Source organism: Ictalurus furcatus, chromosome 23, assembly GCF_023375685.1.
Source record: "Ictalurus furcatus strain D&B chromosome 23, Billie_1.0, whole genome shotgun sequence".
Lineage (NCBI taxonomy): Eukaryota > Metazoa > Chordata > Actinopteri > Siluriformes > Ictaluridae > Ictalurus > Ictalurus furcatus.
The window spans coordinates 2264210-2278838 of NC_071277.1; the positions used below are offsets into that span (position 1 = coordinate 2264210).

At 37.8% G+C, this 14629-nt stretch overlaps 1 protein-coding gene across 1 annotated transcript in view; it reads right to left on the minus strand.

Moving 5' to 3' along the window:
* Positions 1 to 14629, minus strand: part of LOC128599391 (polycystic kidney disease 1 like 1) — a 52621-nt gene that overhangs the window by 14182 nt on the left and 23810 nt on the right. The window contains 14 exon segments of the mRNA XM_053610928.1: positions 1052 to 1168; positions 1275 to 1448; positions 2827 to 3043; positions 3579 to 3685; positions 4552 to 4759; positions 5878 to 6172; positions 6280 to 6380; positions 6498 to 6649; positions 8006 to 8131; positions 10117 to 10430; positions 12267 to 12446; positions 12824 to 12944; positions 14052 to 14194; positions 14344 to 14421. Coding sequence (XP_053466903.1) covers positions 1052 to 1168; positions 1275 to 1448; positions 2827 to 3043; positions 3579 to 3685; positions 4552 to 4759; positions 5878 to 6172; positions 6280 to 6380; positions 6498 to 6649; positions 8006 to 8131; positions 10117 to 10430; positions 12267 to 12446; positions 12824 to 12944; positions 14052 to 14194; positions 14344 to 14421 — 2333 coding nt within the window.

Genomic DNA, 14629 nt, shown 5'->3' on the forward strand with positions numbered 1-14629 from the left:
CCTTCTACAGAGAAGATGTAAGGCATTCTGACTTCATACTGATCCCCTGAGTGGCTGCCATTTTTGTTTGTCTACAATTGCAAAAGAAAAAGAGGGATGATCACAAGTATTATAATATATAGCAAATGTAGCTAGAACATATCTCATGATAAAAGGACATCTCATCTAATAAATAATAAAACTGATACGACGAAAAATAAGATAAATGCAGGCAAAACGTTCCATGAATGCATTCATTTAGTTAAAGACGCTTCCTCTTTACTTCCTGTTTGAAAGACATCAAACCATCAAAAGATAGACCAAGCCTCAAATTGGCCAAACGGTCAGCTTTGCTATGAATCCTAGATCGGGCATGTGTGTGTGTAAATGTGAGAAAGTTCATGTTTAAAGCAGTAAATCGAAGAAAATATAAATTAATAATGAATCGGTTTATTACTGTTAACTTATATATGTTTACTGGCAAGACAAATGGCATAACTTTCACAAATGTATGTTAAAATGTCAAAATGTTTGATATTGCATGCAGCTATTGAACGTCGCATTTCATATGATTTGGAGTTTTATTTAATATTAGCTAGCTAACAACAGATTCATAACTATACTCATTAAATTGCTAGCTAATAAGTTAGCTTTCTAACTAAAGTGTTGATAAGCTAGCTAGCATTAACGATAGGTGAAACATTCATCAGTTGCCAGTTTGACAGCAAAAAAAAAAACTGAAAGACAAATAATTCACTTTAAAAAAAAACAAACAGAGAAATCAGAGATTCACGCTTTTAAGTTTTCATTTCTAAACAGTACGTATACATTCGATTTTGAATAGATTTGGCAAGAAATGGGTAATACAGTTGGCTAAAGTTTCCAAAAAAAAAATAGTAGTAGTTTAGTTTGTTCCTAATTTCCTCAGGATGATGTGCTAGTAAGCTAGGTTAGCTAGACAGCAACTATATTTTCTGGGTGTTCTCATAATCTTTGTTCATAACATTTATTAACAGTCATTCAACACCGATGCATCATTTTAATTAGACGATATGAACAAATTCTTTCTGACCTTGCTGATACGGAAGAGGAAGGACACAAGAGAGCCTAAAGGCAGCAGAGTAAGTCCACACAGTCCTGTCCACACTGAACGTAGTGAAACACCAATCAGGCCTGATTCCAACCAGCACTGACATCATGAAAACACAGAGTAAAGTCAATATGGAATAAAGCTTGATCTTAAGAACAGGAATTCTGCATCATTTCACTGGGAGCTGTTTTGTGTAAGTGTTTACCTGGTCTTCTTGAATGTATATGAGTACGGAGTTAGCACACATGTAAGCCTGCAGCAGCAGGAGACATACACTCAGGCGCTGAGTGTGTGAATGCGTGCTGTAAGATGGCCGACTGTACACAGACAGCCATGGGTGGAAGTCCTCTAAGCAATCAGTGAGATTCAGATGCAGCAGCTAGGCAGAATGATACAGTCACACTTGTTATAGATGTAAAGTAATTGCAATATTGCTGAAGCAAGAGTGTGGATATATTGAATATTGGCACGGGTTTTCTTTTAGAATCGCCCATCCATCTTGCTCTCAACCTTGACCACTTTCCCAGATCCTACTGATATAAAGCATCCACACAAAATTATGCTTCTGCCACCACCTCGTTTCTCTGGGGATGGTTCTCAGAGTAATGAGCACTGTTGGGTTTCTACCAAACGTATTGTTTTGTGAGAAGGCCAAAAAATTTTTTGCTCCAGTTTTGCTCTCATCACATAAACCTTCCATATGCCATCTAAATGGGATTTAATTCTGCCTTTTAATATCTTCACTCCTTCCCTTCTTGGATGGTGCCCTGCTTACGCGGTCACTGAGGTCTGGTGAATGGCCTTCTATAGGCAGATCCGAGGTTGTGTCACATTCTTTCCATTTTCAATAATGGATATAATCGTTCTCTGAGAGATAACAAATGCAGAAGCCTTCCAGCAACAGGTGTATTTATACTGTCGTCAGGTAACTCTTTCATTTTACTCAAATGGACTCCATTCAACTAATTATGTGGTTGCACAGGAACTAATTTAGGGGTTTCACACATATGGGGGCAATCACTTGCTTGATTGATTTTAACGCACTTCGATATTATGGGCTATTTTATATAAATGTATTACATAATATGCCAGTCATGTACAGTTCTGTAAAAAAGTATTTGCTCCAATCCTGATTTCTTCTGTTTTTGTGAATATCTCATGCTAAATTGTTTCAGAAATGGAAACAAAATCTAAGATAAAACAAAAGCAACCTGAGTAAACACAAAATACAGTTTTTAAATGTTATTGATTGAAGCAAAAAAAATAAAAAATTCAATAGCAACTGGGCCTGTGTGAAAATGTATTTGGCCTCGTAGTTACTAATTCCCCAAATCTATGAAACTACGTTCATAATGGGGTTCAGCTGGACTAGACGCAACCAGGCCTGATTACTGCAAACCCTGTTCAATCACATCAACACTTACATAGAACTTTTTCAAAAGCGTGAAGTTGGTTAAAAGATCTTATCCAGTAACACATTATGCCAAAAAAATGAAAGAAATTCCAGAAATGATTAGGAAGAAGGTGATCGAAATACATCAGTCTGGGAAGGGTTACAAAGCTATTTCAAAGGCTCTGGGACTCCAGAGAACCACATTGAGAGCCGTGATCTCCAAATGGAAAAACTCGGCACAATAGTGAACCTTCCCAGAAGTGGCCGACCTTCCGAAATTCCTCCAAGTGCACAGAAACTACTCATCCAGGAAGTCACAAAAGAGCCAAGGACAGCATCAAATAGTAAGGCATATGTAAGGCACCTCTCTGAATGTGAGCTGTCGGTCTAAAGCAAGCAGCTTTCGCTCCACTCGTCCATCTCCTTCATCTACTGCCAACCAGCACTGCGCCAGAAAGGTCCAACTTGATCCATCTACTATATCCTTCACCGTCACATGATTCAGGAACCAACTGGGAGACGCACCTCCTCCATCGTGCCACACATGCACTTGCCATATTTGGCCCAGACTCTGAGCTGAGCTGAAAAATCACACAGTATAAGCTTTCTGAATTTAATGAGCACACTGCTAAATAAAGATTATTCTGTATGTGTAATTAATGCCAAAACATGTTTGGTATCTCAAGTGACTCACTAAACTAATAAAGCTTACCTAATAAATAGTGCAATCATATAGACATCAGCCTAGCATTGTGCAGATTGCATGATTACATCATCAAACTGTCACTTCAAACAGCTCTGTTGAGGTTTCGAGCATGTCAAATAAATTTGTTTTTGTGGTTTCTGACACTGTATGATGCACTATTATCTATATTATTTCAAAGAATGTGATTTAATGTGAATGTGTGAGGATTTGAACTTTGCATAGTGCTAAACTGCTTCTATTACTTGCTAGCCACAGTGCAGATAAAGCAAACACACACCAAACATGTCTTAGCTAACTGACTTAGTTAAATTTGGGATTATATTGTGTATATTGTGAAAATATTGTGTACATTATATTGTAGGCTGAAATATTGCCATACTTTTACATTAAAAATGCTGCTCTGCTGTTACCTCAAAATAAACGTTGTCCTGGAATTGCGGGTGAAGAGTGTGTGGTCAGGACTGCTGAGCTCTCTTGTCTGAGATACTCGTTTCTCACCATACAGAACTAAATGAACCTGACACCAGAAAAAAAAATAGGAATAAAATACTATCTATAGACATATCAACATAAATATTATAGTGTATTTATCTGTGCATGTGTGTAACTTTGTCAATAGTGTCACGTATCTCATAATACTCATATCACGCCTTTATTGGAATAGTGGAGAGTTTACAAAGAATTGTCAGTTTTATCAGTTATGCCAACGAAAACAAATCTAAGTTGATACTTACTGTTCATGAGTACATTACTTATAATTAAGAGTGAAACTCTGAAATAGGAACTAGTTCAGTAACTGTTTTTAAAACCAGTTATGAAATCATATATGATAAACGTTATACTTTGGTTTGTTCTTCTCGTATTTTGTATTTAAAACACTTTGAGAGAACATATTATACCTGCCTGAGAAATGTTTATATAAATTGAAACTGAAGTATAGAGGTATATACTGTATATTTGCACTCAACATGTGCTGCATTTTGCAAAACAGCTACAACACCATATACATTTTTAATTAAAGCCGGTCGCAGACTGTGAGCGCATGTACGCAGAAGAAGGCGGTTAGCGCTTTCCTCCGAGTGTTGCCCGGTGACGCACGTGAGCAGCGGCTCAAAAAGATGCTGTTGACTGCCTTCAGGTGTCTTGGAGGAAGCACAAGTTAGACTTTACTCCCCCCAGTTGGTAGCTGTCGTATGATAGGGGAGATCTGGCTGATGGAATCGGCCATTGGAATGACCAAATTGGGAGAAATTTGGTAAAACAGCAATTGAAAAACTGTATTAGTTTTTGACTTTTAGTTGCAAACCTTTGGGCCTGACTGTATTTTGACACTATGCTGAATGTATTCCATTTTCATAGGTGTACACAAGCCTTGGTTAGTACCTTTGCTGTCATTCTGGCCCTTGATCTGAAGCCTGTGTTGATAGTAACAGCATAGAGGAACTGGTCTGAAGGATTGTTGTCTGGCAGGAGGAATATCCCCAAATTCTTTTCCACCTGAACATCAGCATGATTACAAAACACCAACAGCACAGCGTAGAGAGCCACTAATACCACTATTACAATACACACCATCGGGTTGGCACGGACACTGAAAAAGACACCACAATTCAAATCAGGACCACACAATGAAGGACTGTAATTTAATAAATACAAGCATGTAAACATTACCTTGTGTACTCAGTGATGTCTGAAACACTGTGAATGCTTTGGATTGTCTGATGTGCAACAGTGAATGATGACAGCTGGGTGTAACTGAAAGATTATAAGGCCAAACACACAGTTAAACACAGTTGTGGCCGATGTCTCCATTTAAAGTGAATTTCAAGTGAGGGAGAATACAGTAAAAGCAAAGAGCTTTTGAAAGAGTTGGTTAAAGTAAGGTACAGTAGTTACAGTAGAAGGAGAGATCACACACCAGTTGTTAGTTACAAACCTGCTGGTAATTGTGGAATAATCCTTTTGTTTACCCCAATTTTTCTCAATATCCCATGAACTGTTCCCTACCCACTTGCTAGCTCTCCCCTATCACATGGAAGCTACCAACCAGGGTGGGTAAAGGCTTGAGCATGAAGCCAGCCAATGCATCTTTTCAAACTGCTGCTCTTGCTATGTCAACATGCATGAGCTCACTGACATCCACAACTGGTTAGATTCCCTCTGACTTACAGGGCATTATCTAATGCCGTCCTTCCCACCCAGAGAACATGTCTAATTCTGCTCTCCTGGACTCTCCAAGTAGTGGAATAATCAGTATTCAAACTCGCAGAACATCAGAAAACTTGATTCTTTAACCATTATATTTCAAAATATTTTAAGTCAGGAGTATGACAAATTCACCATGATGTGCATACAGCCCAATACAACAGTTATCAGTACATCCGGGTATCTGTTACATCTTCCAGTTTCCAAAGAAAATAATCAAAAACCATGTAAGTATATTGATACCACCCAATTTTTTGCCCAACTTTTCTTCTTACTAGTTAATCCTCCCTTATCACAGAACCATGGAGGGTGAGGCCAAACAAGTGCGTCCTCTGTGAAACATAAAGCTACTGTATCTATTAACACTGCTGTTCATGCAACAGAATAACTAAGTGTTATTATGTCATAAAATATATCAACCAATCAGTTTCCAATATGGAGATATAGACCATGTGGCACTATTTTACCAGGAAAAAGGACAGGGCATCTATGGTTGACATGTTCTAATTTGTCATACCAATATACACACCCATAGCTAAATCTGTACATGAATATTTAAATAACACTAAGAGAAGTTTCCTGCAATATAGTATAGTACCAGACCTGCAGTTGACTTTGGTTGCGGTGAAACTCTCGAGCACGGAACATCCATCAGATCTCCAGTCTTTCACACCATCCCAAACTAAACATTCAGTGGAATCAGCACTCAGTGTGTAGCCCACTTCATCTGCAATGTATTTATTTCTAGCACTTTTATCATAGTCAGCATTGAGGAGCATCAGATATGCAATTCCAGCATCTGCAATCCAAGTGAAAACAAGACAATATTCAGTATATAATCAATGACATTCTACGTGTACATTCATACATTCTGTACTTTACATATGTTCCATGAAATCTAGAAACCTTTCTGAGATGAAGGTGGTAGAAAGATCTGAGCCACCTGTCCTTTCCAATTATAGACCTTGCGTACATTGTACAAAGAAGGTGTTGGTCTTTGGTGCATTCTGTGACAGAGGAAAGGAAATGTTATACAAAAAAAAAATGTTTATATATTAAAAGCGGAAATACATTTAATATATAATGGGGGGGGGGGTGTGGTGTGGTGGGGGGGTTCCCTCAACCTGAAGAGCAGAAGGATGGGGAAAGCACATCTTGATGGCCTTCTGAACTCCACTCTAATCTGCACAGCCTTCTTCAGGAGCTCAGCCGTGATGTTGAACTGATGTGTATTCACTTCAGAGTGTGAGAGTGTGAACTCTGTACCGGTGCTCTTCTTGAATGGACATTATAAGATTTCAGTGATCAACAAAAAACTCTCATGCAAACTTCACAGAAACCCCAATATAGCACTAAACCCAACACTCCCTCTGGAATAGCTCAGCAAAAAGATAAACATGCAAACAATGGAAACAGTATCCCCCTTACACCCATGTAGTCAATCAGTCAAGGTTGCTTCTCCATGAAGTTAATACTGGTATGAATTACAGGAAGTCTATTCATTCAGTAATTCATTTATCATCAGCAACCCATTTATCCTGTTCAGGGTCACGGTGAATGGTGAACACTGGGCATGAGGTAAAAATACACCCTGGATGGCATGGCAGTCCCATGCCACAGGGACCGTGCACACACATTCACCTACTCATTCACACCTAGGACAATTTAGAATACCCAATCAATATACTGTCATGTTTTTCAGAGGTAGGAGGAAACTAGAGAACCAAGAGGAAACGTAAATATGAGGAGAACATGAAAAATTCCACAGAGATGGAAACTGGAACTCAGGATTGAACCAGGGACCAAGCTTTGAGGCAACAATGCTATCCACTGTGCTACTGCCCACTGGAAGTCTATCTCAAGACTCCTCATAAATACTGGTCCAAAGTTTCATATCCTTGCTTCACATGACATTGTTAAATAAATGACGTTTAATAGCAGGATGGGCTTCCAGCTTACCGCTACAATTCTGCCCTTAATCTGTGGGAGGTGGGGCCAAGGGGGCAGGATGAAAATAAACTCAAACAAACTTGAACAAAGTGATTCTGGTTGTCCAAGATTGAGATCCTCATAACATTACAGTGTTCAGTGCACATTGTTTATAGATTACAGTAAGTCATCCCTGCTGAAAAGTCCAGCTTGGTTTGATCCACTACCGGCTGACAAAACAGGCCAAAGTGGTCAAGCTGGTGGACCATCGTTGCTAGCTCATAGGTTATTTTGCAGTTTCCTTATAGTACGACTAAACTCGATCAATAAACATTTAAGCTTTCTTAATTTCTTTATTGTTGTGGTCTACCAGTTTAACCAGCTCAGCTTGTGTCTCGGCAGCTGGTAGCTGATCAGACTGAGCTAGAATTTTCAGCATCCTAAACCATATCTGCTCGTCAGTGTGACATTAACAAACTGTGTATATCACAAGGCAGATATTTACAGGAAAGATTTTGAGTGAGACCAAATATCAAATATTGGACGTCAAGCATTCTCGGGGTTCCACTATATTTGTGGAAAGGGGAACACTGTGGAATTTGTGAAAGGTTACAATACAAGCTGGAACACATGAATTCTTAGAAATTTTGCAGTCTTGAGACCATGTTGGCTTTTGTCAGTGTCAGTGAAATAAAAGAACTTAAAAGAGTACATTTCTCTCTTCTCGCTTCTGGAACTCAATTATAAGTGGAGTGGACAAGTGCCTCATTTTGATTTCTCTTCTGGTGCTGCAGTTGAAGAGTTTCATGTCAGCAACATGTCCATTCACCTGGAAAATACATCATACATCATGTCAATTTTCAAAATGGGAGACTACTTAATGTTGCACTGATGAAATTATGCCATTATAAAAGTACAAATAATTAACAACAGAATAGTTCCTTCTTCGGAGTTGATGTAAGAATTACAATGTACAAGCCTTTTATTATGTCACTACTGTATATTCATTAGTGAAGCACAAAAATCAAAAGCTGTTCACCAGATTTTAATTGGACCCTGCCATGTAGTAAACACAAGAAGCTGATGCTATTAAACTATTTAAATAATGGGATGTAAATTCAATCCTTAACCTACAGAAGCACAAAAGTCATTCATGCCGCCAAAAATGAAACTTGAAATGTACATTGTTTTCAATGTTAAAATCTGAGTTTTACCTGAAGTGGAGTCCTGGCCCAGTGATACGGATTCTGCCTATAGGATATGATTAGACCGATGAAGCAGGATTTTTCATCATAATCTCTGCTTGTGTGTTTAATCACTGGAATATCAGGAATGTAAAATGTGGTCAGACCAACATTTCTTCTTGTGATTGGGAAATCAAAATTCTGCCATGCTACCAGTTTTGTGAATGTGACATTCACATTGAACTGAGGCTCTCTGCTGGACAGCAGATATGTCTAGAAAGAAAAAAAAAAGATTTTAAGACATTAAATATAATAACACAGATGGTATAACTTTTACCTGAACCTCAAGAGGTCACAGGTAGAATTCATAGATTGTACAGGACCTTTCTTTGGACTTTTCCTACGGATATTCAGGAAAATCTTTGAATATATTTAGAAAACACAATTATCTGTAAATCTAACTATATATTTGGTGATTGCACTTTTGTGTGACTAAACGTTTATTACTGCCTCTTTTACCAAAAATCGTAATTGCATGCTATATGCACTATGACTTTCAATATCTTATTTAAAAGGTCCATTGTGCCTACCATTGAAAAATACAACTGTCCTATTACTTGCCATGATAAGAGTAAAGGTCCACAAGCCAAAAACGTATCTCACCCAGGTCTGCACCAGATTCTGTTCAAGCCTCAAGCTTGGTATAACTCAACCTACCATCCCGTGAGATACAGGAAAGACATTCATAAAGACTCTTCTCTGTCCTGGTAACAAACAGGCGGAACGAACTTCCCCATGCTTCGTCTTCATTAAGCACTTCACTGAACATGAAGAAAACCTTGACTTGTGTGGGGTTTTCTCATTGCAGTAATTTGTCTCTAACCCAGACACATTGATACAAGCATGATGATACGTGATGTCTGATGGAGACTACAACGCATTTCAAGGTGTACTGGGTGAGGACGTCTGCCGAACGCTAATGTAAGTCACGTGGATGTTCTAATAATGTTTGACTTACCAACACTGAGTCTGTAGTGATGTGAAGAACATCAAGTGTTAACCTGGGAGAAGGAATCCGAGCTTCCAGAATATAAGAAAGGATGCGTAGGAGAGCTTTCAATACCGACACATCCAATATGTTGGACTCACGAAGGGGGGATAGATTTTGAATATATTTTGTCACCAGTACTGCACTGTCAAATGTCACCTGCAAAGGGGTGTTATACATGAAACTTTATAAACATTGCTAATCTTTAGTACAAAAAAAAAAAACACCTCTGAAAAGATTTTACCCACTTGTTTGGAAACTTTCATAAGATCTACAAGAGTGTGAAGGATATCAAACAGCACTTCCTGTGAGACACAAAACTATAATTGAATGCAGTGCAGCTGCTACAAATACAGGTTATTGGCTATCATTTGTTTAATTTTTGTCATTTTCATTTATTGTTACTGTTTTAGACAAAGAAGGGCAAAAAACCTGAAATACAGCACACAAATGTTATTGGTTTCCATTAGTGACATGCAGAAAATGTACCACAAAAGCAAAACGTTCACTGCATTGCTCTTACATTGCTTGATCTCTTGATCAGTAGAAGATTGCTTTTTAATAATTAAAATACTCGCGTCAGACGTTAGTGTTATCCACCATTAAAAGCAATCGGTGGCATAGATAGGCTAATACCTGGTTTGTGGCATCCAGCTGACAAATTGCCGAAATGAGAGTGGCTCGTGTTTGTGTCTGTAGTTTCACACAAGATTCTGGATCCAAACTCAAGCGGTTCAATGTGGCAGTCATGAGAAATATGTAATTAATAATATCTTGGGGGTTCTTCAACTGTATCAGGGTGGTTAGATTACTCAGCCCATACACAAACCTGGACAGAAAAAATACAGTAATTGTTAGACAAAGAAAAAAAATTATTTTATTTTTTTTATCTGCATCTTAGAGGTCTTGGTGTGTACAGTAATAATAGTAGGATCAGGAGACTGTACTTGCAGTCTAATATGTAATAATATTTAAAACACTTCTCATCACTTCATTACTATCACAGAAATGTGTATATAATGTGTGTACACTGGGACATTCAGCAAGTTGTTCACTATTAAAACCGAGACATCGTGGTAGAAGCACTAAGTAAAGGATTGTGGAAAACTAAGAGCTTGTTTTTTACTTGACTGTCACAGCCAGCACCGGTTGCTGAGATTTGACTTTTTCCAAAATGACTGTTGTTCAGAGTATGTTGTTACAATGGAAATAAGGAGCAAAACGTTTAGGGTGACTTTTTAGGTTGTTCCTGTGGAGGTTGTTCTAGTGAGGTGCATTGGCGTAGCACGCAACGATCTGTCTAATCGATCAGTTTAATGCAGAAGTATTGCTCTATATGTACTAGATGGAACGTTGTCAAGAGGATAGTTTATAGTCTAAGAATAAAGGGCAGCGTTTAAAGTTGAGTTAGTAAGGATTTAAAAACCGTAATTATATTATTCATACAACCGTTTAAAATTGTGAATAAAAAGAAAGAGGAAATACTCTACATCCTGTGCATACATTACAACTGCATGACGTTGATTTTGTGTCTCGTGGGTTCATTAAATTACTGTTGGTGTCTGATATTAAAAAAAAAAAAAAAAAAGGTAAAACAATAGGACGTGTTGGATCAAGTGCTGTTTTGCAAGCTGATAAATAATGAGGGTGGATGCCATATCATGAAATTGAACCAACTTTGCATTTTAGGGTTAATGTAATAATTACAACTACAACTATCTGTGTAGCAATGCCATATCCTTATTTATATATCATTGTTTTATTCTTTTTTTTATTTTTATTTTTACATTTTGCTGCTTTTATTTATGCCACTCTGTTTGCTTTGTGTGTTGCAAGCTCTTGCTAATATGACGTGCATTTTTAAGCTGTTTATTGTATTGCATTGTATTACCTTTGACAGCAATTCCACTTCAAATCCTTCACAGCAAAATCACCCGTGTTGATTTAACATCCACAGTGTTGAATTCACACCCTACAGTGTTTATATAAGTCCATTGGACTTTTACTGTGTTCTTTAGTCCATATCTCCTATCTCTTGAGTTTAAAAGCATTGGTCTAGATGCAGTTGAAAAGCCCAGCCTCAGACATCTTTAGTCAGGAGAAATCTGGCAACCTTGGAGACGTGAAATACTTAAGAATGACTTAAGTTTGTGTAACTTTCACGTAACTTTCGCCATGTAAATACTGATATAACTTTTTGACTATCTGTAAGTAACTCGGAATACTACCTATAGTGGACACAGCCCTGTTTCGTCCTACAGATCAGTGTTCATACCTGTCAATAGGACCTATCTGTCCTGTTACATTACTCTATTTATTTATGCCACTCTGTTTGTTTTGTGTGTTACAAGGTCTTGCTAATGTGATGTGCATTTTTAAGCTGTTCATTTTCCCTGTCTTCTTTATTAGGTGTCCTATGTGTAAATGTCTCTTTTATTTCTCCTCTTCTTTTTTTTTTTTTAGTCTCTCCTAGTTCTCCTGTTTCTGTGTCCCTACCCTTCTAGTTTTCTAGTTTTACCAAGTTAACCTGGATTTTCCATTTGCCTACATTTGGATTAACCACTCTGGATTTTCCACATCTGATGCTGTTCTGCCAATTTGACAGTGCTTCAAAGATTCATGGATTTAAAAAAAAAAAAAAAAAAAAATTTACAACTACAACTGATGGAGCTTCTACAATAAGTGTATAAATGTCTCTGAAGATCTTAACACAACCAGTCACCTTGACTTACTACTACTATTAGGTGAACCAATATATCTGAATGGACTGATGGGTGAAAAAACATACAGTTCCTCATCTGGATTGGAGACAGACACTGAATTTCTCTTAAAGCTCGGCCAGACTTTGACATTCACAGGACATGGCTTGGTAGATGCTCCGAATCTGTTCCCAATTGTAATGTAGATGGTGACTGTGGAAGACAAAATGTAAGCCAGTGTTGAGAGACTGGGCACCTTAAACAATCATAGCAGATAGCTATAACAATTAAATTCAACTTCGTGTCATTATGCATACTGTAGCATTATGCGTGTCGTACAGAAAGTAGTTTGCTGAGACAGCAGTTGTAGATCGACATTTAACATTAAACATAAATATGTCATTTAACATTAATAACATTAAACATCATTAAATCCAAAACCCATAAATGACAGACATATCAATAAGTATGAGAGTTATATATGTAATAAAGTAGCACTGTAACTGTGTAACAACAACAAAAAAACAGCACAGTTTCTGTGAGCATGAGTTGTTTAAAAGTTGTTTTTTTTTTTAATGCTTTAAAGCTACCTTTGTGATCATCATATGGATCTCCAGATGGAAGATAAAAATAGTGCTGGTAATCCCTGCCCCTATAGAGGAGTTTTTTTGTCGAGTTTCCCACACTAAAGCTATATTCATACACGAGATCCTGTGAAGAGAACAACAAACACATCGTATAATTTATGTATTTATTTATTTATTTTAATTCAAGCATTCCTTGAAATTAGGGGTGTGGCAGTACTGATGGTCTAACTTTCCATCAGTATAATGAAACAACATTATGCTGTACCAATGTTAATATAAAAGATTGTCATAATATCATAATACATGTATGTTCAAGTGTAGCTTATCTCTTGAAATACACAGTAAGACTTCTATAATACTTTTTTTTTGGTGCACTGGCGCTAAAATGTGATTAACTAGTTTTGCATTGTGGACACCACATGGGTGAGGGGGGAAAGTACTATTGTATGGACAAACGTATCAGGTGAAAACATAAAAATCTGTGAGCTGACACTGTGATGTCACATAGGAAAAATACATGGATTTAGAGCCTATATCCTGGCAACTATGAGTAGTCATTCCACCTACTGACATGTTTTGAGAGGTGGGAGAAAACCAGAGAACCTGGGGAAACCCAACGCATACAAGAGGACAACATGTGACTCCACACAGACAATAACCCAATCTCAGTATGTAACCAGGGACCCTGAAGCTATGAGGAGACAAAACTGCTGCACCACCATGCCACCCAGGAAAATATACTCTATGCAAAGCTTAGATACAGTTATGTATTTCAAATGTATGAGAAATGTACCCGAAGCATACATCAAAATGTATTAAGTATTTGCTATTAATTAATTACATTACATTACATCATGGACACAGTGGGTCTGAAGCCTATCCTGGTAACACTGGGTGCAAGTCAGGATAATTCACCCTGGATGCAAAGGCAGTTCATTACTGTGCAATTTTTGCATCTATACGCTGACACACTCATTCACAGCTAGGGGCAATTTCATGTAGCCAGTCTGCATGTTCTTGGAAAGTGGTAAGTAACCAGAGGAAACCCTAGCAAACACAGGGGGAACATTCGAAACACCCGAGCTCAGGCTCAAACCAGAAACCTGGAGATCAAGTCAGTTTATTTGCAAATTATGTTAATGAAATGCATTTATGTCATTAAAAATGTCCTTTCTGGTTCAAATGTTAAATGGTAAAGATGTAAGTGATGACACCCAACATATTTACAGACCTCTTTTCCTGAAGTGCAGAAGATGCTGAAGTGTGTATGGACCTCAAAACCTGAGCTAGGCTGCACATGGCACACCATTCCCTCAGGAGCAGGGTGTGTGGAGAAGAACAGCTGGGTCTTTCCCTGCAGAACCTCCTCAGAACCTGTCATCAGAAATGAGGAGACATCTTTCAAAACTCAAACCTCATCCTCTAACAGGCTGTAGATCCAGGATTCAAGGTATTGTCAATTAGAATATTTTATTTTATTTTTTTTATGTCATGAGCACCACAGTTAGTGGAGATGAACTTACTTGCAGAGACCTCCAGCATGTAAAGATTTTTCGGCTTTAGCATCATGGGTTTAAACGTGATAACAGAGGAGGTTATTCCTGAAACATTCAAACCACACAAAATGAACTGAAGTCTCCAGTTTAGCACTGATTCAGTTTCTGGAAAAGATCCAAGCCTGAAATGTGAAGTCATGTGGAAATTCCAATAAATCTAATTACAAAATCTGGTTCTAATGTAGTCCTGCCTCGTGAGGTAACTGACAACATATGGTCTTTGTGGTTATGTGGATTGATTACTTTATTATTC